General features: G+C 39.2%; 1 protein-coding gene across 1 annotated transcript; it reads left to right on the plus strand.

Moving 5' to 3' along the window:
* Positions 1-472: 472 nt before the first annotated feature.
* LOC309491925 (chloride channel protein 1-like) lies at positions 473-21,989 on the plus strand (the record flags this gene model as incomplete). Its single annotated transcript, XM_082190955.1, has 18 exons — positions 473-776; positions 7,022-7,298; positions 7,381-7,512; positions 7,779-7,907; positions 9,367-9,500; positions 9,667-9,744; positions 9,994-10,072; positions 11,589-11,714; positions 11,815-11,899; positions 12,312-12,413; positions 12,591-12,675; positions 14,367-14,522; positions 14,972-15,041; positions 15,455-15,565; positions 15,789-16,002; positions 21,099-21,232; positions 21,562-21,758; positions 21,908-21,989. Coding segments are annotated over exons 1-18 (2,242 nt in total), but the record flags the coding sequence as incomplete, so codon positions are not given.
* Between the last annotated feature and the right edge of the window lie 1,890 nt (positions 21,990-23,879).

Genomic DNA, 23,879 nt, shown 5'->3' on the forward strand with positions numbered 1-23,879 from the left:
ACATTGGTGTCTCACAGTGGATTCGAACCCGGGTCTCTCACACCAAAGGCATGTGTCTTATCCACTGCGCCACTACCACCCCGTTTTATAAATGTTATACTCTTCTTGTCCTCTTATCCAGATTATTCAAAGCTAAAACTGTCTATTTGTGGCATTAACTGTATTGCTTAATGTTCGTGTGAACATCACTGATGAAAAGTGTGAATCGGATATGGAACTGGCCGATTTGGTCCTCCCTGTTTTCCCCTCATCATGTTTCATGGGGGACGGGGAGTTCCCTTGGCTGCTCAAACCCTTACTGTGCCTCTTTCCAAATGAACAGGTGATCATAGCCTTAGTTTGTTGCCTGGGGTGACAGCATCGGCCACTATTAAACAAACCGGCCTCACTAATTAAGGGGTAGATGGGTTTAGTTTGGCATCCATGCTCTCTTTGTAACTTACAACCTCTCACACACATACACAAACGCATGTACATGCCCCAAGCACATGCTCGTCCTCATACACCCATGTATGCACACGGAGCTTAGTTAGGCAACTTGGTCTGCTGTGTTGCACCAAATGAGAAGGTGTGTGAGAGGGAGATGTCTGTGCATGTGGAAAACAGGAAAGAAAGATCGAGTGAGAGAACTTGTGCGTGCCCTCTCTCCCTCAGTCCGTGCCACCCCAGGGTGGGAATGCTAAGACAGACAGGCGGTTTATTTTTGGGTCAGTGACAGTGTGTCAATGGCTGCAGATGCGTCGCAAAGGAAGGCTCTGAGATACCAGCAGACCGTGGTCAGTCACCATCTCTGTCTCTGCTCTCTCTCTCTCTCTCTCTCTCTTTCTCTCCCTCACCTTTTCTTCTTTCTGGTTACTCTTTAGACAGTTGTGAATTGCTGTTCTTCTGTCATTTGAAATCATATGATCTCAAAGATGTTGCACAATCTGCATGACTTGTATGCTTTGAGTCACTGTGCTGCTGCAGAACTCGCGGGAAAGTGCAGCTGTTTACTCAATCTCTTGTTTATCTGAGGACATCTGTAGTCTGTACTACCTTTTTTTGTTCTTTGAATAAGTTTGACAAAAACCCAGTCCATGCTATAGGGTGACTTTAAATAGGAGGTTAAATTAAAATGAGCGATTCTTCAATTCTGGAAATTCTCTTTTAATCAGTTTTTCTTCATTTCTGTTTTGAGATTGACTTTTGAATTCTCTGCATAAAAGTATTAAAATCAGGGAAAGTCTACTTTGCACTTTTTCTAACAAGTAAAAAAAAAAAAAGTTGAACAAAACCATGATCAGATAATTATTTCAAGACGTGATAAATGTTTTAACATAGATGACAGATAGAAGATATAGAAATAGATATATTTTCCAAGATTTAAAGACAAAAAGACTAATCGAAAAATCGCCCAAATATACATTGTAAACTACAAAAACTACAAACCCATTCAAAAGTGTGGGGGCGGTATAATAATTTAAGATTTTTGGAAGAAGTCAAAACAGTAATATTGTGAAATTTAAAATAAATGTTTCTATTTTTATATATTTTAAAATATAATTTATTCCATGTAATCAAAGCTGAATTTTCAGCATTATTACTCCTGTCTTCAGTGTCACATGATCCTTCAGAAATCATCCTATGCTGATTTGCTGCTCAAGAAACATTTCTTATTATTATCAATCTTGAAAACAGTTCTGTCAACTCTGAGTATTTGACATGGTAATGGGTATGACTATGTTGATATATTTGGTCTTGGCAGAATAGATCTGCTGCTGTAGAACAAGTACAGGACTTGCTATTGCCAATACATACATGCATGACACACTACTGTGAGCCAGTAAGACATGCTGTTGCTGTAAAAAAATAGCATACATGAATTACCCATAGCACATCTACAGGTGGAGCTGGGGAAGGTGTAGGATGTCTGAAAGCGCGCTGCACTGCTTTAGCAAATGCTGACCAAGTTTGATAAGCGATCTCATTGGCTACTGATACAGCAGGAAGTGAACCAATCAGCTGTGCCCAATAGAGACTGATGTGATTGCAAGCAGATTGAGTTAAGGACCTAAGCCTGCGCCATCTAAAACTTTATATTTGTGCTGCCATGATGCTTTTTACGGGAGTCTTTGATTAATAGAAGATTCAAAAGAACAGTTTTTGTTTGAAATAGAAATCCTTTGTATAAATGGCATGACTGTACCTTTTGATCAATTTAATGCATCTTTGCTGAATACATTTGTTAATTTCTTTTATCTATTTTTTACATCTTACTGACCCCAAACTTTTGAATGGTAGTGTTAGTGTAAGTGGAAACCCCATCATAAATTATAAATGTGTTCCTTAATTCCAGCCTGTCATAGGAGGGCAGCAATGTGGTCCCTTGAGCTCCAACGGCTGGTGTGATTTCTGCTTTGACTGAAGGGCAGAAGAAATGTATGGGCTTCTTTTACGAGGTTGAACATTTGAGCATTTGAAATGGTGTTGGTAATATATCTTGTTCAGAGTGTAATATAAATAAGGTAGTATTGCTTTCTTCTTTAAGCAGTTAAGGTCATCTTTTGTGAGTCCCTGTGTCACTGTGATTTACTGAGCAGTATATGTAACATTGATTGAATGAGCTCGAGAAAAAGTATGTATCATTGATTGAATGAGCTAGAGAAAATGTGTGTAAATGTTTTATCAATAAGCATATTTTGCGTTATGGGTCACCAAGAGTGTACTTAACACTGACAGGGATTTACAGCAACAACAAAAAAACTAGAAGTTATTCATTTTTTGTTTGATCTCTTGATTTCTGAGAGTTCAACTTTATGTAAATGAATAGAGATTCTATGCAGCGAATCCTAGTGGGAGTGTAGACTTTGATCACGTGAAATAGTTGAATGTTACAATAGAAATGGCTGCTGTAGCAACCAACATCACATAAACGTCTCAAGCTAATCACAGTCAGTGCAAACAGGGCTTTAGCCGTATTTACAGTGATATGTTATTTTAGAGCACAGTTCTGGTTGAATCTCAATCGTTTCCGGTGTTTTTTAGTATTATTTTAGGATTCATTAATATTTTGATTTAACTTTTCTTTTGTTTTAGTCATTTTAATTCATTTCAGTAATTCTGAAGGTTTCTGTTTAGATTTAATTAATTTTTTATTTCCATTTTGGTTTTAGTAATTTTAGTACTTCACCTTTAAGCTTATGTATTTTAATTTTAGTTTTAGTTAAAAAATAACAACACTTCTTGTTCCACACATGCGGTCATTCTTTTTTTTTCTTTTTTTACATTGTATTGCTGAAGTGTACATTTAGCAAAGTTAGCTGAATGAAAGAGCCTCAACACAATGGCCAGGCATATTGGGATATGTTGACAAGTGCGGTCATCAGAGCATGGGAAGAACATCTATTTTAGAAGACCTTCAACATAATTACATATGACTTTACATAACATCTGGTGATGACACCATGACAATTGCCTCAAAAGTCTTCCCATACAGCCATCAACATGACCAAAAGCACAGCAGCATGCCATCAAACACCTCTTCCAATACGCTTTAGCTTCAGCACATTAGCCCTTTCTGATAGGAATTACTTGTTTGTAGTATCTTTGATAGTGATTTACATACATGAATGTGTGAGCTGCACACATTGCCATTTGCTGTTAGTGCTCCAGTGCATGACAGTGTTGTCTGATAATAGGTTTCCAACTTTTCCTTGGGAGTCCTTGAGAGATAGATGGACAAATTGGAAGAAAGAAAGATCCACAGAAAGGTGTATGGGGAAGTGTGACTGTGATCATTGGGTCACACCAAAGCTATTATTAACCCACCGGCTAGTATTGCAGGCCCTGGGTAGAAAGGGGGTAGTTCCAATATATGGCGGACAGGGGGTCAGCAAGGGGGGTGTGTAGAAGGCCGGAGGTGTAGAAGCAGACTGGGAAGGAGGGGGTGAAATATGGAGAAACCAAGGGATAACATGTACTGTGGGAACGGGTGAAAGTAACTAGATAGATGCGTGGAATGAGAGCGAGAGAGATGTGTTATAGAGAGATACACGATAAACCTATCATCTACATGGGCCCATTCCAAAGCTGAAAGTGAGTGCTTTAATAAAACTGCAAATAGTAACACATACAGAAACAAGTTTAATATCCTCTGAAAAATAATAAACCACAGAGGAATGGTTTTAAGCCATATATATTTTAAATGTATAGCTTATATATTTCTAAAGTCACAAATGAGATTTCTTTAAAGGTTTAGTTCACTAAAAAATTCTGTCATTACTTACTCACCCTCATGTCGTTCCAAACCTGTAAGACCTTCGTTCATCTTCGGGACACAAATTAAGATATTTTTTGATGAAATCCGAGAGGTTTCTGACCCCCCATAGATTGCAACGTCATTGCAACTTTCAAGGCCCAGAAACGTAGTAAAGACAAAATAGTCCATGTGACTCCAGTGGTTCAACCTTTATTTTAATGAAGCGACAAGAATACTTTTTGTGTCGAACGACGTATTAATTAACTTCAGATTGGATCGTGTTGGTAATAGGCACTTACCTAACGCTAAAAGATGTTTTGTGCCTCTAACAAGTGCTTTCGATCATCTTTCTGATCTGAATGGTATGTGGAAAACACTTGAGTTTTGCCACAGACTTGTCCCAGCGTCTAGAACGCAACTGAATGCTTTTTCAAGCGTCTCCATATTTTAAAAAAACGCGGAAAACTAGTTTTAAACAGGAAATTACGAAATATTTACGTACATATTTACAGCCTGTCTATTTGCACGGGATTAGTATTACCTGAGGTAATTTTTCCAGACCTTTTACTGAAGGTAAAAAATCTTGACTGACATTGTCCGTAATGATTACTGAGATGACACATTCGGACGGGACTAAAATCACAGAGAAGCTCCGGTAATTATACCCCACTTCTCCATGTTAAACTAGTCCCGTCCGAATAGGGCTTTAGTTGTCTCTCCTAGATTGCAGCAAGGTTAAATGGAGAGCAAATGGACTATATAATGTGTGTGTGGTATGTAAGATTTTTTTTTTCTCTTACCAAAGCACAGTAACAGTTGAAAGAGTTACATCTCTCAAAATAAATAATTTAATCTGAACGAGTCATCAGTAATTCCAGTCTTGCTTCCTGCACAAACCTACATAGGTTTGTAACAAATTTGCATAATGCCTGCCTTTATTCTTTATTGGCTGCCCACAAAGAACATCTACTTTGACCCTCAAACACTGTAGTTGTAGCCCAGAAGAGTAGTTGTGGCCCGGAAGAGTTTGGTCCATGTTGTTGACATGTCGAGAAGACACTGTTTTTGCTGCAAATCCACTTTGCATGCACTTCCAAAGGATGAGAACTCGGGCTCGAATTGATACGGTAAAAACGACGCCATTGCTACTGTTCGTATTACTGTGTAAACAAGTGCTGAGGAAGCCTCCGGAGCTGAACTTACACTGTAAGCTATAAAAAAGACAATAACATTAGAAGTGCTGCAATGTTGGCCAGAAAGTGTCCCATTTTCAGTTTCTTTTGGCTGACCAAGCATAGATGACAAGTTCTGCATGTTTATCACCTTTATTCAATTCAACCTTTATCTCATGTTTTTTGTAAACATATTTGATCAAGTTTTGTCTCAAGTTAGATGATTGAAGTTTTTAGCACTTAACATCACATCTAACTTTCATTGTTTACTTCATTACATTTCTAAAATGACGCATAGGTCTATCAGTCTCACTAATAGATTTCAGTTAGAGTTGTTGTGGGGTTTTTTCCAGGGCAAATTACTGTGTGTACGTGTGTGTTGTGTGTGTTGTGTGTGTGTGTGTGTGTGTGTGTGTGTGTGTGTGTGTGTGTGTGTGTGTGTGTGTGTGTGTGTGTGTGTGTGTGTGTGTGTGTGTGTGTGTGTGTGTGTGTGTGTGTGTGTGTGTGTGTGTGTGTGTGTGTGTGTGTGTGTGTGTGTGTGTGTGTGTGTGTGTGTGTGTGTGTGTGTGTGTGTGTGTGTGTGTGTGTGTGTGTGTGTGTGTGTGTGTGTGTGTGTGTGTGTGTGTGTGTGTGTGTGTGCGTGTGTGTCTGTGTGTGTCTGTGTGTGTTTTAGAAAAAGTGGTGGGAATGGAGACACGGGAAATGTGTTTTCCAGATGTCTTGATCTTATCCGGATGATTAGCCTATAAATCTAAATATAGACCAGTGGACTTACTCGAAGCATGTCAAGAAGATTTCCCTCTATTTTTGGACTCCCTCTCCTCTGTCACCTTTCGGGTGTTGTTTTGAAGATGAAGGCGATGTCTTACTATTTATTTATTTTTTTCGGAAGGAAAAAATTATGATGTAACCACATTAGTGAGGAATATTAAAAGCACATACAAATAGTTCTCAAATGTACTCTGTTCGGACAAATTTGAAAGGATAACACTGTGGTTTGTCTTGCATATCTGCACTGAAGAGGTTCTGTGTTGGAGTGGGAAATAATTTAACTGTATCATTGGATATATAATATTTTGAAATATTTTTTATTTTTATATTTTCCATTTTAGTTTGAATGTTTTAGTATTTAATTTTGTTTATGTTACCATATCATTTTTATTTAGGCTTTGGAAAATTCTGTCATCATTTACTCTCCCTCGAGTTTTTCCAAACCTATAAAGCAATTGATGGACCCCCTGACTTCAAAAGTATTAAAAAAATTACAATAGAAGTCAATGGGGCCCATCAACTGTTTAGTTACTGACATTCTTCAAAATATATTCTTTTGTGTTCAGCAGAATTTTTTTTATTAATACAGGTTTAGAACAATTTGAGGGTGAGTAAATGATGGAATTTGTGTATTGAATTTTCATTTTTGGGTCAACTATCCCTATATTAACCCTACCGAAAGGGCATCCAAACCTTGCAAGGTGCAGTCTGTGAGATACCAATATGCCAGTTTAGGTTGATCCAGGGGGATTATCCGAGTAAATTGCTTCGGATAAATGTGTCTGCTATTTATCTACTGATCGTTCATGTAACAAAACCTTGTTATTTCTTCTGTGATCAGCTGTATGGAGAGTACAGAGAGCACCCTGGTGGGTCCCAGCGGAGAGAGGCCACTCGCCTTCTGATGGAGAGACAGCGAAAAAAGCATGGACATCACCACCATGGACATCTCCACCATCATGGACACCACCATCACGGTCACCATGGGCGGAGTCTCAGCCGAAGTCGCCATCACAGCCACCATCACCTGGAGAGAGGGAGCATTCATGACACACAGGAGGAGGAGCAGGCCCAAACCTCCTCATTCAAGAAACGCCGCTCCTACTCCAAGTGCAGAGGTCAATAATAATGAGCCTTGCACAAGCAGATACGAAATATGTTCAAGGTTGGAATCTGATATGAATTATAATGTTTTCCCAGACTGCGTGGCTCGAGTACAGAAGTTCCTCGTCTCTAAATTGGGAGAAGACTGGATCTTTCTGGTGTTGTTGGGTATTACCATGGCATTAGTTAGCTGGACCATGGATTATGCTAGTGCCAAGAGTCTACAAGGTACTACACTACCCAGAATTCCCCACCTTCTCATTTGCTTTATTCTTCTGTTGATGAATTTTGCTTATATGTTGTAGCTATTTAAAGTCAAATTTAATTTCCCCTGTTCTATTTTTCCTTTAACTGATATAACCCACATTCTTGTGCCACTTTTCCATGTTTTCCCCAATTCTCATTTCTAAAACTTCTCTATATGGCTGGCATTTGTCTTGCTCTTTCTCTACCGCACGTGCTCCATCACTTCTGTCCTTCTCTGTGTTTCTCAGCCTATAAGTGGTTTTATGGGGAGTTGAGGGGAAACATCCCACTGCAGTACCTGGTCTGGGTTTTCTATCCCATGGTGCTCATCTTGTTTGCCTCCCTCTTCTGCCACCTGGTCGCTCCTCAGGCCATTGGTGTGTAGTCTCGCTGTTCCCCTTTGTTTTTAATTTGATAATTTATTATTTTTCATACACCTTCTGCTTTTTATTTAATTTTTTTTATTTATATCCTATTTTTATTCTTTGCAGATCTTTTAGCTTTATAGCAGAGTTTAAAATGATGTTTTTGCCTCCCCTATTGAGACTAAAAAACAGTTTTGTCCTTATAACAAAGGAATCATTTAGTTATTTTTGTGGCAAATGTTGGAAAATCATACTCAATTCTTTTCTGCCATTAGGTGCTTGGTGAGTTAATTTTGGATCTTGCCTCTTTATATAATCTCAGTTTTTCATTAAGGTGTCTACATACACTGTGTCCGTCTTTTGGAAGCACCCTTACTGTATTCTGTGTCCCTAAAACTTACCAGCAACATATTTTTATTTTCTTACACTACTACTGTAACTGCTTTACACTGTTTACTACTCAACAATGCCACCTCCTGGTTTATCCAATGCAATCACTTTAAAAACACCATCCAGATCTTCCCAACCAGGTTACAGGGAGAGATTTTCTCTGATCTTCTCTGATCTGAAACATTTGTCTGTCAAAAGGTTAAAGTCAGCATGAAACAGAAGTTGTGATAGTCTTTGCTTTCTTATTGTGACATATATCCAAGTGAAACGACTTCTCGAACAAGAAAAATATTTAGGGCAGGACTTGATTTTGTCCATCAGGAATTGATTGGATGATTTTCCTATTGGTCATGTTCATGTTAGTGACAGATCGCCAAACTTTCCTCAACGTCATCAGAGAAGATAAGAGATGTTGTTGAAGGGAGGGATTTTGAATAAAAATCATGAGGGCACATGAAAAAATAATAATAATGATGTGCACAGATAAATAATTTATAATAAATACTGTAATATTCCATAAAATAATAAGAATTGTCCATTTTGAATGAATGACTTTAATCGGTTTCTTCTGTTCCCTTTATTTGTTAATTTCTCCACTTATTACAGTTTTCCAGAATTTCAAAATTAGATTCTAAATTAGTACTTGACCATATAAATAAAAAGGAGATTTAACAAAAATTAAGAGCTAAAATGTAACAAATATACAATGTTTTTCCTCAATAAAGATATACAGTAAAGACATAACTTAACCTATATACTGTATACATAAAAAAAAATCACAATCCATAACCATAAAAGAAACATAAAAAGTCCCTTTTTAAAGAAGTCCAGTATATGTTGGAACACATTTCTGGTTTGGTGTCGATGAAAAAGGTTGGGAAACAAAGCTGCAGATTACATTATGATCAGTTTCAGCTGACTTTTCTATATACAGTATAGTGTACACGATCCATATTCATTATCATATTTAAATTTGTTTAAAGACTTTTCACATTGATTTTTTAAAAATAATTCACAGGCATAATTTCATAATTTGATTGTTTTGTTGGTTTCTCTACTAACTCTTATTTTTTTCCCTCAGGCTCTGGTATTCCAGAGCTGAAAACCATACTCAGAGGTGTTGTGCTGAAGGAATATTTGACACTCAAGGCATTTATTGCGAAGGTGGTGGGACTCACTGCTGGCCTGGGCAGTGGTTTGCCAGTTGGCAAAGAGGTTTGATTTTATTTTTGATTTTAAAGTCCCATGTAACATACACAGGGGTACAATTTGCCATTTCATATTTACAAAATGCACAGTGATTTGGGCTTGAGTGCCAGTTGTGTCAACTTGACTGGCCTCAGCATTCTAACCTTTAAATTGTGCTATTTTTATGCATTAGGGTCCCTTTGTTCACATAGCCAGTATCTGTGCAGCTGTGCTCAGCAAGTTTATGTCTTTCTTCTCTGGAGTCTATCAGGTAAGCAGAAGTGCATGGAGATCCTGTGATGCATATTTGGCATCTCCATTCATAAAATGCTGAATGCTCGTTTATCATCAGGTGGCAAGGCAGAGTTTTTTTTATTACACATTATTTTTGAGGACAGTGCTGCTGACAATGCTTATTTATCATCCAGGGCATTTATATTACCATGAATTATTTCCACCTTCACCCACCTGTACCCTCAACTGTGTCTGCTTGCCTTTGTTTGTATGCCTGTGTCAGTAGAGCCCATATTGTTATACAGACATCCTCACAGTGGGTTGTGCCGTAGGGGTTGGATGCTGTTTTGGAACCCCTCTTGGAGGTAAAGTGCATGGTGCACAGGCATTTTCTAGTTTTTTCTTAACATTAATCAGTATAAATCATGATAACTTTCTGAATAGTTTTAGCATGTTATTGAATATATATGGCTGTCTTAATGTTTTGGTCTTGGCTGACTAGATCTGCTAGTGATTATTGCTGCTGCAGAGCAAGTATGGACTTGCAACTGCTAATAGATACACAGACACACTGCTGCTGCTGCATAAATAGACAGACATAAATCCTGTAGCAGATCTAGGCATGTGGAGCTGGGGGAGGTGGAGGATTTGAGAGGAACTCTGATAGCACGCTGCAGGACTTGGTTACAGCAAACAATGAACCAGTTGAGCAAGTAATCTCATTGGCTGCAGGATTAGCAGAGGACAATCACCTTGTGCCATGCGATAATCATGTGAATGCTTGCAGATTGCATGTAAAAAAAAAACAGCTTGTGCCATGTAGAGTTTCATGACTGAACTTGATATTTATTTTTGTGTCTAAACATCATTGTCAAACTTCGTTTTAAGTATAAATCTAACAAAGGTTAAACAACTAAAGTAATACACTTAATTTAACATAGCCTACTACCGTTCAAAAGTTTGGGGTCAGGTTTTTTATTTTATTTTAGATTATTTAATTTTTTTTGCCCAAAACAATTTATACTTTTATTCAGCAAGGATCATTAAATCGATCAAAAGTGACAGTAAAAACTTTTACGTTGGTACAAAATATTTATATTTAAAATAAATACTGTTCTTTTGAACTTTCTATTTATCAAAGAATCCTGAAAAATATGAATAAAAAAATATTACATAAGCACCAAATCAGCATATTAGAATGAATCTGACATTGGAGTAATGATGCTGAAAATTCAGCTTTGCCATTACAGTGTCACACTGTATATTTGCACGACAATAGAGAACCCAAAAATAAACAGTATTTATTAAATCACAACAGAACACACAAAGAAAACAAGACACACAACTACGTTAAACTCAGACAATACAGGACAAATAACTAAGGTGAACTCAAGGCTTAAATACAAACTGTGTAATCAAGGTAGAGACAGAACAGGTGTGGGGAACTAATTAACAACCATAGAAACAAACTAGTGGCGGGAAAATGAGAACAGGAAACAAGGAAACAGGAACTAGAATTAAACATATACGTGACACAAAGGAATAATTTTTTATATATATATATATATATATATATATATATATATATATATATATATATATATATATATATATATATATTATAAAATAGAAAACATATATATTAAATCATCATAATATTTCACAATATAACTGTTTTTACTGTATTTTTTTATCAAATAAATGCAGCCTTGGTGGATATAATAGACTTTAAAAAATAAAAAAAGTCTAACCAACCCCAAACTTTTGAACGGTAGTGTTCCTATTTTATCATCATATTTGTGGTCTTTGGCATCAGAAAGTTTGAAAATCCCTGATGTAGATGACAGTAGACCCTTCTAAATGTTTATTTTGTTTGTCCAGGTGTTTTGTTTAGCATTGAAGTTACATCAACCTATTTTGCTGTGAGAAACTACTGGAGGGGCTACTTTGCTGCGACATTCAGTGCTTTTATTTTCAGAGTGCTGTCTGTGTTCAATAAGGATGCAGGTGGGATACTAAATAATATTCCTGAGTGAAAGTCTTAATAGCCTTGAGATGATCATATGCCAGATGAGATGACGTTTCTCTTCCATTGGTATTGTTTCAGTCACCATCACTGCTCTCTTCCGCACCAACTTCCGCATGGATTTTCCTTTTGACCTGCAGGAGCTCCCGGCGTTCGCCATTATTGGGTGAGAGTGCGGGGGCAAAAGCGTGCTGTTCGTGGTGAGGGCACAATCCTGAAGTGTGTGTGTGTGTGTGTGCCATACTGTAACCCTTGACACACTAGTAGACCTGAGCACACAGCACTTTACATTCTGTATTATTGTCAGCTGACCAAAGCGACCAGATGTTGGTATTATATTTGATTTGTTAAAACATCATCTTTTGCTATTTGATGAAGTTATTCTACAGGTATTATACTCTATTATATTACATAATAATTGTGTTTACATTGATCAGAAACAATTCAGCAATCCTTTCACTGTATCTGTCTAATTTATTATCTTGTCTTATTATAAAACTGAAAAGGCCAGAATGATTTGGATGGCTAGAATGATGTGATTTCTGCCAGCTTTGTCTTTGTTACTTTTTTACCCGCAGGATTTCTTGTGGGTTTCTGGGAGCTTTCTTTGTTTACCTGAACCGTCAAGTTATCCTGTTCATGAGAAGACCTAACATTCTCACACGATTCCTAACAAAACAGTAAGAGAAAAAAAAGCACCAAATGACAACAGACAATATTAGCTTTAGTATTAACTTTTTTAGCATTATTATGGGAGTATGTAGTACTCGTTTGAGAGTTCTTTTGCTGCAATTACAATCTTTCAAATGTGTCTACTAACAAAATACTTGCAATATGTGTCATATTTTCTCTCTCAGCCGGCTGATTTTCCCTGCTGTTGTGACATTAGTGATTACGACACTGACATTCCCTCCAGGCTTTGGGCAGTTCATGGCTGGAGAGGTCAGATTTGGTTAACAATTAACAGTACAATTTTGTTCATTGTTATAACAAAAAAATTAGGATTCATGCTATAATGCAGTGGTTCTCAACCAGAGGGCCTCAGCAAACTTCCAGGTGGGCCTCAAGATGATAAAAAAAAAAAAAAAAAAAGTTTAAATCAAGATATTTCATATTTTAATTCATACCCTCAACAACTGTTTTTTGTCTTTAAAGAACCTCTCAGTTACATTTGTAACCTTGTCCACATGAGCTGGTAACCGAGTCTGCCCACAAGGCCGTGTATAGGCGCAGATGCTTGCTGAGCGCAGATTGGACTTGGGTCAACACTGAAGGGCTCAGGATCCTAGGGTTGAATCCATATCCAAACTGTAGAACCTGATGAATGTGTGCGGAGAGGACCAGCCTGCCGCAGCACAAACATCCTATAAAGGTGCACCCCTCGCAAGAGCTTTGGAAGATGCTACACTCCTATTGGAGTGGGCCCTGACCCCTAGAGGCAAAGCCATTTTGTGCACTTCATAGGAGAGGGTGATATCATCTGAAATCCAATGTGACATATGCTGCTTGGTGATCGCATTACCTCTTTTGCGACCACCAAAGCGTACCAGAAGCTGAGAGGATCTACGCCACTGGCCTGAGCGGTAGACATAGATCCTCAGAGCATGGACCGGACAAAGCAGGCTTTCTTGCTCCAGTGTCTCATGAGGCGAAGGAAAGAAAGCCTGGAGAGTGACCGGCTGAGGAGCCACAGAAGGTACTTTCGGAATGTAGTCCGATCTGGGGTGCAAAATAACTCTTACATTGCCTGGTCTATGGAGGAGGAGGCTACGGAAAGGGTCTGGAGGTCTCTTGCTCTCTTCAAGAGAGTCTCTTGGATGATGTTAATGCTAATAACAGAGACACTTTGAGAGTCTTCATTTTTTCTGAGACTGACTCAAAGGGCTCAAGTGGGGTTAGGGTTACCGTTAAGGCTCCTAGGACCAATGCTATGTTCCAGGAGGGAACTCGCGACCGGCAGATAGGCCTCAACCATCTGGCTCCGCACAAGAACCGAGACACCAAGGGGTGCCTCCCAACCGAGGCTCCGTCCAAAGAAATGTGGCTAACGGAAATAGCAGCCACATATACCTTTAAGGCTGCTGGAGCCAGTCCTGTTGAGAGACGCTCTTGAAGGAACTCCAGCACAAACTCCAGCATGATGCTGCATCCTCTTGAAAGGGAGGATTTACATGGGCATTTTTAAAATGAGTATACATTGTGCCAAGCATTATTAAAATTTTTTGTAAAATACATTTAAAAAAAAAATCCTTATTCTTAATCCTTATCAAGTAAATCTAGAACAATTGGGAAAATCATGGAAATTCATTGGTTAAAATGAGTGGGAACCCTAAAGAACATTCAGATTTTATCAACATAAAACTTCTGTAATCTTACAATTTAATCCACAGAAACTAGGAGTGTCCACCAATTAAAATAAGTTTTTTTAAAAAACGAAACTTTGCCATTATAGCAGATATTGTTGTGGAGAATGGTGGCCTTTGGAGTCACAAAGGTTGAGAACCACTGCGCTGATGTTTATGGTCTTTCATTCAGACAGTCTTGAAAGTGTGTCATAGTTTGGTTGTATTTTTGAAATAGATTATTTGATTTGGTTTTAAATGTGGTTTAAATTTGATGGTATTATTCCACAGCTGATGCCCAGGGAGTGCATTAACTCTCTGTTTGATAACTTCACCTGGACTAAAATATGGGGTTCCTCTCTCCCCCCTGGTCTCGGTCGCTCTGCTGTGTGGTTTCACCCTGACGTCAGCATCTTTGTCATTCTTATTCTCTTCTTTATCATGAAGGTTGGTCCTTTTCAATCTCTTGTTCACATCATCTGTTATTTATCTTCACTGTTTTAAGGTCCTTCTGTTGTCTTTAACTATGTTGGGTTTTTTCACGTATCTTTGTCTAGCATAAAGTGCCACAGCTACTCAACAAGCTTTAATTAAAGTAATGGTTGTACTTTATTTAACAGTACGTGCACTTTCTGTATACTTACAGTGTTTTTCACTTTAAAACACTAGAAAAGCACTGCACTGACATTGGCTTTAGTTATCATATCAGTAGCCAGTAGATGGCTTCAACAAAACCTGCTTTTATTCAGGACAGTCATTATCTCCCTCCTTCTGTCATGTTTGAAGCTGCTGAAGCAATCATTTTTCTCTTGAGTTAGGCTGGTAGGTTGTGCTTGTGCTGAAAGAGATTTTAGAATTAAGGCAATCGTGTGAAAACATTATTATTCATCTCACAGTTCTGGATGTCTGCAGTTTCCACCACGATGCCCATCCCGTCTGGAGCTTTCATGCCTGTCTTTGTATTGGGTAGGTCTTAGGTATTATTCATTTATTGATGACTGCTATTTATGGATTCATTAGGATTTATTTAAGGATCATTTTAACATACTGCATTGAAGATTTTTTTTTTTTTTTTAACAACATCAGGCAAAAGAGCTGCTGCTGAAAAATTTACTTTTGATTAACTTGGGTACATTTACATATGAATGTTGATTATCCAAAAATCACTTATTAAATAATTAATTTCACTTCACTTAAAAACATATACAATACAATATACATATATACATAATATATTGTATATCAAATACAATAAACTTTTTGATCACACTGTAAATATGTAAATTAACTTTACACATAGAACTCAGCCTACCACATTTAGTTTTTTATTTGATCAATGATACACTGGGATCATATATTATCCGACGTTTCTCTTACAGGTGCTGCATTTGGTCGTTTAGTGGGTGAGATCATGGCAACTCTCTTTCCTCACGGTATCCTGTTTGATGGAATACTGTACCGCATCATCCCTGGAGGGTACGCTGTCATTGGTCAGTCATCCTTTCCTCCTCTTCCGATCCACCACTATTTCCTAATGTTTGCTCATACTGTGTTGATGATGTCAGTCCTGTCCCATCTTCTCAGTCTCTGATCTTCCACTGCATGTGTCCATACTCTCTCTGTCATTGTCACTCCTGTCATAACCCTGTCTTATAGCATTTCATCTTTCTATCCTGTTACTCTATCGGTCTATTCTTTTCTCTTACCGTGAAGGTGCGGCGGCGCTGACGGGAGCCGTCACTCACACCGTTTCCACCGCAGTGATCTGCTTCGAGCTGACCGGTCAGATCTCTCACATCCTTCCCATGATGGTCGCCGTCATACTGGCCAACATGGTAGCTCAAGGTCTGCAACCATCACTGTACGACTCCATCATCCAGGTCAAGAAGCTGCCCTATCTCCCCGAACTGGGCTTCGGCCACATAAGGTGTGCAGACATTGCAAACGTCACCACTGTGGCTCCACGCATGAGACAAACCAGCTTGGCTCACAGCGCAGCCAGGTTACCTCACCCTCACATGCTGACAGCACCTCAGAGTCCTTGTGATTCATTAGCAGCGGGAGCCATTAGTAAATACACTTGTCAACGAGGGGCGGCAACATGAAGCCTTGGCACCTTTCCAGCTAACACTGAGCCTCTCAACACTCATTAGATTTGGGCTATTCATACCTCTTTATCAAGGACAGCTCTGCGTTTTAATATACCTTCAGGACCCAGAGTTTACATTGCACATCAAGTAGTGACCCAACACAGTGCAAAAACTGTTTATGGTACAAAGAAAAGCAAACAAAAATGTCATTAAAATCCAACGCTGAAGACTTAAAGGCACACTATGCAAGATTTGTACCTTAAAGGGATAGTTCACTTTGAAATTAATTTTTGGTATGTTTTAGCTTACCTCAAAGGCATCCAAGATGTAGGTGTCTTTTTTTCCGGAGTAGTTTCAATTTTGATATTTTTAGGTCAAACCGTTCTTGTCTGTCAGTCATATAATGCAGGTCTATGGTCACTGTCTCAAAACAGCATGCACAAAGTCCAAATTAAACAATTCCCCATCGTCCAAATTAAACAATTCCCCGTCGTAAGTACACATTGATGGCTTAAGACACGAAACGAGCGGTTTGTGTGAGAAAACGAACAGTATTTATATAGTTTTTGTCCTCTTGTAAACACACACACCCAAATGATCAGAGGACGCGGGTGCTTCGGTCTGCGCAAGCGCCGGAAAGCGCCGGAAAAGGTCAGAGGGCGCGGGCGCTTCGATCTGCGCAAGCGCCATAAATAATCTCTCGCGCGTGTACGTCACTCATTGTTTACACAGAACAGAGATTGTAGGTAAGACGGCTAATCGAAATGGTTCTAATTTGCGCTTATCCAGGATGTTTAAACCGACGTAAAAGAAAACAATTTCGTATGCTCGCGCAAACTCATCCGGGAGTGGTGAGTTTTCACGAATTCCCAATTTATAATCCTTCCCTCTTGAAGTTATGGTTGATCGCTCTTCGGCTGGATATCAACACACCCATAAACGTACTAAAGTTGAGGAGGGTCTGCAGCGATCATTTTTCCCCTGATGATTTTATAAACCAAGGAGAGGATCGCATAGTACTGACATCATCAGCTGTGCCTATGGTGTTTTCTCATCCAACGGAGGTATGTGAACAACGTCTTTGTATGTGTCCTTTGTATTTGTAAAGCTGGCATTACATGAAATGAGCAATAAAATGTATTTCTGCACCATATATTTGGTAAGAATGGTTTTACATGAGAGAGTTATAAGATATGTTATAAGAAGAGAAGATATGTGTAGCCTATACTAAGCAGCTGCTAGTCAAACCAATGTGAAACTATGTGTACTACTCATTAGGGTGCAGTCAATGATACTACTACTACTACTAGCCTAATAATAATAATAATAGTAATAGACAGTGTGGATTCACGAGAGATAATTTCCGGCGCTTGCGCAGATCGAAGCGCCCGCGCCCTCTGACCTTTTCCGGCGCTTTCCGGCGCTTGCGCAGACCGAAGCACCCGCGTCCTCTGATCATTTGGGTGGGTGTGTTTACAAGAGGACAAAAACTATATAAATACTGTTCGTTTTCTCACACAAACCGCTCGTTTCGTGTCTTAAGCCATCAATGTGTACTTACGATGGGGAATTGTTTAATTTGGACGATGGGGAATTGTTTAATTTGGACTTTGTGCATGCTGTTTTGAGACAGTGACCATAGACCTGCATTATATGACTGACAGACAAGAACGGTTTGACCTAAAAATATCAAAATTGAAACTACTCCGAAAAAAAAGACACCTACATCTTGGATGCCTTTGAGGTAAGCTAAAACATACCAAAAATTAATTTCAAAGTGAACTATCCCTTTAATATAACAGCTTCGAAATCATTTCGATGGTAAACGAACTTGTAGTAGGGCGAATCATCCCGATAGCAAAGCAGGGGGGGATGCCGCTGGCAAAACCAGCAATGCAGGTTTGAGAATCACGACTTGCTTTACGGCACGACGTCACATACATCAATAACATATGTGATGCGATCTGGGAAAACCCGTCGGATGTCGCGCTGGGCCGTTTTCAATAAATTCCAAAATAGTTTGAATGTCAGTTTTTTGTCAATTTTTTTTTCATTAAATTATTATTCTATAACATCTTTTCTCTTATCTCTGAAAATATCTTGGCAAAATTCCCTTGTTTAGTGCAGAAAAACGTCTCGGGTTACGTATGTAACCCTCGTTCCCTGAGTAGGGAACGAGACGCTGCATCGATACTCGATACTTTGGGGAATGCCCTCGGCATGACCCCAAAGTATCGAGTATCGATGCAGCGGGAGTTCCCTTTACGAAGGGGAACAGCGATAGTGTCAAGCTGAAAATACTCTCTTTCTCTAATGCATTCTATGCGACCATTTTCTCTAACGCCCGGCAGAGGTGAAAAAAAAAACAAACAATCGCCGTATATCCCATACACCTGTCCGTCTCTTAACACTACAAAGATAGTTTACCTATAAAATAAACCACATAACATGTACAGTGAATGTGTATTAGTGCGCATTTCACGCCAATCCTGTTTAAAAAAAAGAGCGCCAAACGTCCCGACGGTGACAGTTAATTAAACCTGTTTTTCTCAATATTCCGTTCCAGAAAATCATAGCAATCGGCCGACTTCAGATAAACATAACCTTTGCTACCAACAAACTATGATAAAAATAAAAACAGATTTGGAAAGGGCTTGATACCAGCTTCCATATGATATCAAAACCTGTAATAGGTAAAATTTCACCATGTGGTGGGTTTTCCCAGATCACATCACATATGAAGTAGACTCTATGGAAGACACTAGCATGCATTTCAGACGTGAATCATGGCAGAGTCAACGAAGAAAACGAAGAAAGCGCGGTCGGAAGAGTGCAGAGATGGCTCTGCGTGACTGGTATTTACGACAGTAACGTTAAATACAGGTACTCCACAGTGACTCTAGGGGTCGCTGTTTGAGAAAAACAGAAACTGCATAGTGTGCCTTTAACATTAATATGAAGTTATGAAGTGCATTGGCAATGTGCTCATTTATATATATATATATATATATATATATATATATATATATATATATATATATACACACAGTATCGACTAATAGCTAATTAAATCTTTAATATTTGCCATTATGGCACTGATATATTGTGCAATCCGTAGTAGTAATATGTTGAGTAAGGGTGTAACGATACCCTCATGTCACGATTCGGTACATATGACGATACTGAACTCACAATACGATATTATTGCGATAATATAAAGACATATGGTAAAAGGTTAACAAAAAATGTACTGTTGATTAAAATGCTAAATTTGGTATTACATTGAAAATAATTGTAAATGAATAGACTTGGACTTAGGGCGGGTAACACAATGCACAGGACAATGGTGACACCAGAATAAAAATATTCATGATTCTGAAGCTGAAAATACAGAATTATTTCAGACGAATAATCTTACACTCTGTCACTGACTAGATATATTTAAAATAATGTTGGCCAATAATGTTTTTTACTGGTAACATCAGACATTTGGCATAATCAGGACCCACAAATATTCCCCCATTGCATTATTATACATTATATTCAACATTATATATAGTAGTTTAATGTAGTACTGACACTACAACTCTGTAAACTTGAATTTTTTCTCACTCAGTAATTTAATTTTGGGTGAACTATACACAATACATAGGGCCCTATCTTGCACCCAGCGCAAGTGACTTTGTACACCGACGCATGTATCATTCCTATTTTGCACCGGCGCAAAGCGGACTTTTCCCTCCACAGAAGCACGTCGGTAAGTTAGGAAATACACTTGCGCTCCCGGGGGCGGTTCAGCGCAAAGAGGAGGCGTGTTCCGGCGCAAACGTTCCTTCATGCTATTTTGCAGGTTTAGAAAACAATTGCGCCACTAACCAGGAAAAAATTGTTTAAAGTCAGTGGCGCGTTGCGCATGTTATTCATATGCTATTTTAAGGGCGCATGCTTGGCCATAATCAATGTAGCGTGTGCACAACGCGCATACACTTTGATTCTCTCATCTACACAGAAGCAGCAGTTTTCATTTTTGCAAATCATACATTATTACGATAGATAGATAGATAGATAGATAGATAGATAGATAGATAGATAGATAGATAGATAGATAGATAGATAGATAGATAGATAGATAGATAGATAGATAGATAGATAGATTGATTGATTGATTGATTGATTGATAGACGATTTATTATAAAAGCATACATCTAGCTTACACATTTACCCAAATTATCATACGCCTGTTTAACCGAAGCTAATTTGGGTGGGTTTCTCCATTTCAATGTAACTTATCTCTTTTACGGCCGTGACGAGAGCATTGCTCTCCTTGGCTGTGGACCGCTCCTGGCGCGCGCCTGGCAAATCTGCCGTTACAATAGCAATCCGCTATGGAAAAAGCGCGTCTTCTCTTAAAGGGAATGTGAGATGACGCTCTGATTGGTTTATATCACGTTACGCCCAAACCACACCTATGAATAATGAAGCTACTTCAGACCAACCCATTTTAGATTTGCGCCTGGCGCAAGAGTCATTTATCCCGCCGGGAAAATAGCAACAGCGCCGAGACCCGCCCACAAAGTTACTTGCGCTTTGCGCTTGACACTTGCGTTTCAGATCGTTAAAATAGGGCCCATATTGTCACTATCCACTATACATATTGTTGCGTTTTTGTATTGCGATATATTGTGACGCGATATATTGTTACACCCCTAATGTTGATTAAAACTTAAAACACCAATTTTTTTGCTATCATAACTACACACTCTTGTATGTATGGCTAATTGTATGGCTAATTGCATTTGATCAATATTTCATATTGTTTGGATTAAGGATAGTTTTTCTTGTTGTCAGAACAGACCTGTGATCCAACAGAGAACCGCCGGTCTAGAGTAATTTAACCTTTTAAACTATGTCTTACCATTCTGTTTCCCTGCAGCCAGTATAATATCTTTGTGGAGGACATCATGGTGAGGAAAGTGAAGTTTTTATGTTCCCAGTCTACATACAGAGAAGTACTGCATTTGTTGGAATCAACTTCTCTAAAAACCTTCCCGCTGGTTGACTCAAAAGGTAATGTCACGTAGGCCGTCAAGACGATTTCCTGACTCTAATTAAACCTCTCATTATGGCATTTTCCTAGCTGCATGCAGTATACCTAGGTGAGCAATGTATTTTTATTTTGTTCAAATCAAAGAATCTAAAGGTCTGTTTTGAAACCTAGCAAGCTATCAACCTCATGTTGTTACTAGCAACATGAAGTTGCTGCTTTGTATAATTTCAAATAAGTCACAACCTATACAAGATCTATCTCGACAGTATGTTTGGAACAGAACCTAGTGTCTGACATCATTTTAATGCTCATTTGTAACTGGATTCTGAACTCACTTCACCTTCAACAGAATCTATGATTCTATTGGGCAGCATTGAGAGGTCTGAGCTTCTTGCCCTCTGTGATTGGTGGCTGTCCGCAGAGAGGCGGATCCTAATGCAAGGACAAAGCTCGCAAGGTCAGGTGCCTTGTGCCAAAATCAGCTGGGAATCATTTGCCTTTGTTGATGCTAGTGAGAATGAAGAAGAGGAGAATGAAGATGATAAGGTATATGCAAAGAGAGGATCCTACCTATCCTTCCATCCATAATGAAAATATAATAATTAGAAGAATCAAGATTTTTTTCCCTGAAATTTTGCTTTTGTATTCCTTTTTAAGCTGACAATTTGTACTTACTGTTCTGTGTGAATGTTTAGACGATACCAGTTCAAGAGGAAAGAAATGGCCCACTGCCTCCACCCAAACCTTCAGAACCATCCACCAATCACACGTCCCCTGGTGAGAAACATAACCAATCCTCTTTAAATCTTTAATAAACCTCAGGCAAGCACTTCTATTGAACAAGCATCTTGAGGCGATATAAGTGATACTCATCTCTAATCCGCCTTCCGACTTTTTCGTTTTTGCCTTCTCTCTCTCCTCCTCTTCTTGCCTAGATAAGGGTCCTTCCCAGTCTTTCGGGAGAATTTTACGTAACTTCTTTTCGTCCTCTTCAGAAAGACACACAGAAGGTCAGCCACAGGTACATTGTTTGTGCTCAAAGGTCCCTTATGAAAACCGTCTCAGGTTACGACTGTAACCTATGTTGCCTGAGAACAGGGAACGAGACACTGCGTCAGAACGCTATGGGGAACGCCTCCGCGTGAACCGGTGTCTGAAACGCATATCTAATCACAGAAATTCTATTGTCCGGCGACAACCTATGACATCATCACTAATGCGACCCGGAAGTATATAAGGGGAGCCTGGAGAACATGTCAACAACTTATCATCTGAAGAGATTGTTCAGCAGGCATCCCAGAGGCATGGCGAAAAGACGCAGTGTCTCGTTCCCTGTTCTCAGGGAACATAGGTTACAGTCGTAACCTGAGACGTTCCCTTTCAAAAGGGAACTTGCACTGCGTCAGAATGCTATGGGGAACGATCTACCCACGCTGCCATGCTGAGGGGAGTGCATGCCAAATTATGGCTGTGACAAAAAAACTTTAAAAAATGGCAGTTTCACTGAAATGCCAAAAACACTCCCCCTTCGGGTCACATACAGTATGTACACGTCAGTGACAGCATTCCCTACGGCCACTGCCCAAGCTATAAGCCTCAAAGAGGCCTCTGATACAATGAAGGCCTACCAAGGCTGCTCAAAGGCTTTGGAACCAACAACTTCCGTGAAAGGGGATCCTTTAAGAGAATATGGCCAGGGGGTCCAAATGAGTCCCGTCCAGTCACTTTCTGAGGGGGACATGAAGTCAACCCCACATGCCACCAGGGAGGCTGACCTGGTCTAATTTAATGACCTAGTCTTGCCAACAACCTGTCTGTTTCCTAAACAGAGTCTCTAACATATTTTGCCTCACTTGTGGAGACATCCGATAGGGAGGACTGTAGATAGTGGCAGTGATCGCTCACAGACCGGATCATAGAGATGGGCATCCTGAAGAGTTGCTATCTACCCTGTAACACCACTAGCATTTTTACACCTAGTGCAATAGGCGGGCCTTGGCTAGACAACTCTTGTAGTAAGAGGAGACCAGTTCTAGGAACAACTAGATTTAAAGGAATAAATTATCCTGATGGTCTCTAGCTCTAAGTAGCCTACACTCAGATACTGAGAGGCTCGAGGCGAGAATGCTTAGCAAGCCGAAGTTTCCTAGTTACTAAGCCTTAGCCAGAAATCGAGGCAGCCCCGTGAGGGGCTATAATCTCAACGACTCTCTAAAGTGAGAGGAGAACTGCTGCTCTAGTATAAGGTGGCTATCAAGGTGGCCCGAAGAGGGCCAATGCTTGACTTTGTAGTTCTATCTGGAGCTTGTCAGAGTGGTGGCCTCAGTAGAATAACTTTTGATAGGGAGGAAGCCATCTCACACCAAAAAAAAAAAAGTCTATTAGGTGCTTGGATGAACGGTGGCCTCACTAGAGAATTTTCCATATAGCCAACCTGTTCACTACTACAGATTGGCACTACCTGTTATATAAGCCTGACCACTGTAACATAAGAGGAGGCCTATGGGAAAGGGTATGCATAGCCTACCTATATATGGGAACTCTAGGGCCCTAATTTCACCATCCTATGAAAACCATATTTAACACCCACTTAATACTTCCTAACAGGGAACCGTGGCCTATTATTCAAACTTACTAAAAACTCACGTAAAGGGAGAAGACCTATAG

This window comes from Leuciscus leuciscus (genome assembly GCF_965113295.1).
Source record: "Leuciscus leuciscus genome assembly, contig: HAP1_SCAFFOLD_728, whole genome shotgun sequence".
Taxonomy (NCBI): domain Eukaryota; kingdom Metazoa; phylum Chordata; class Actinopteri; order Cypriniformes; family Leuciscidae; genus Leuciscus; species Leuciscus leuciscus.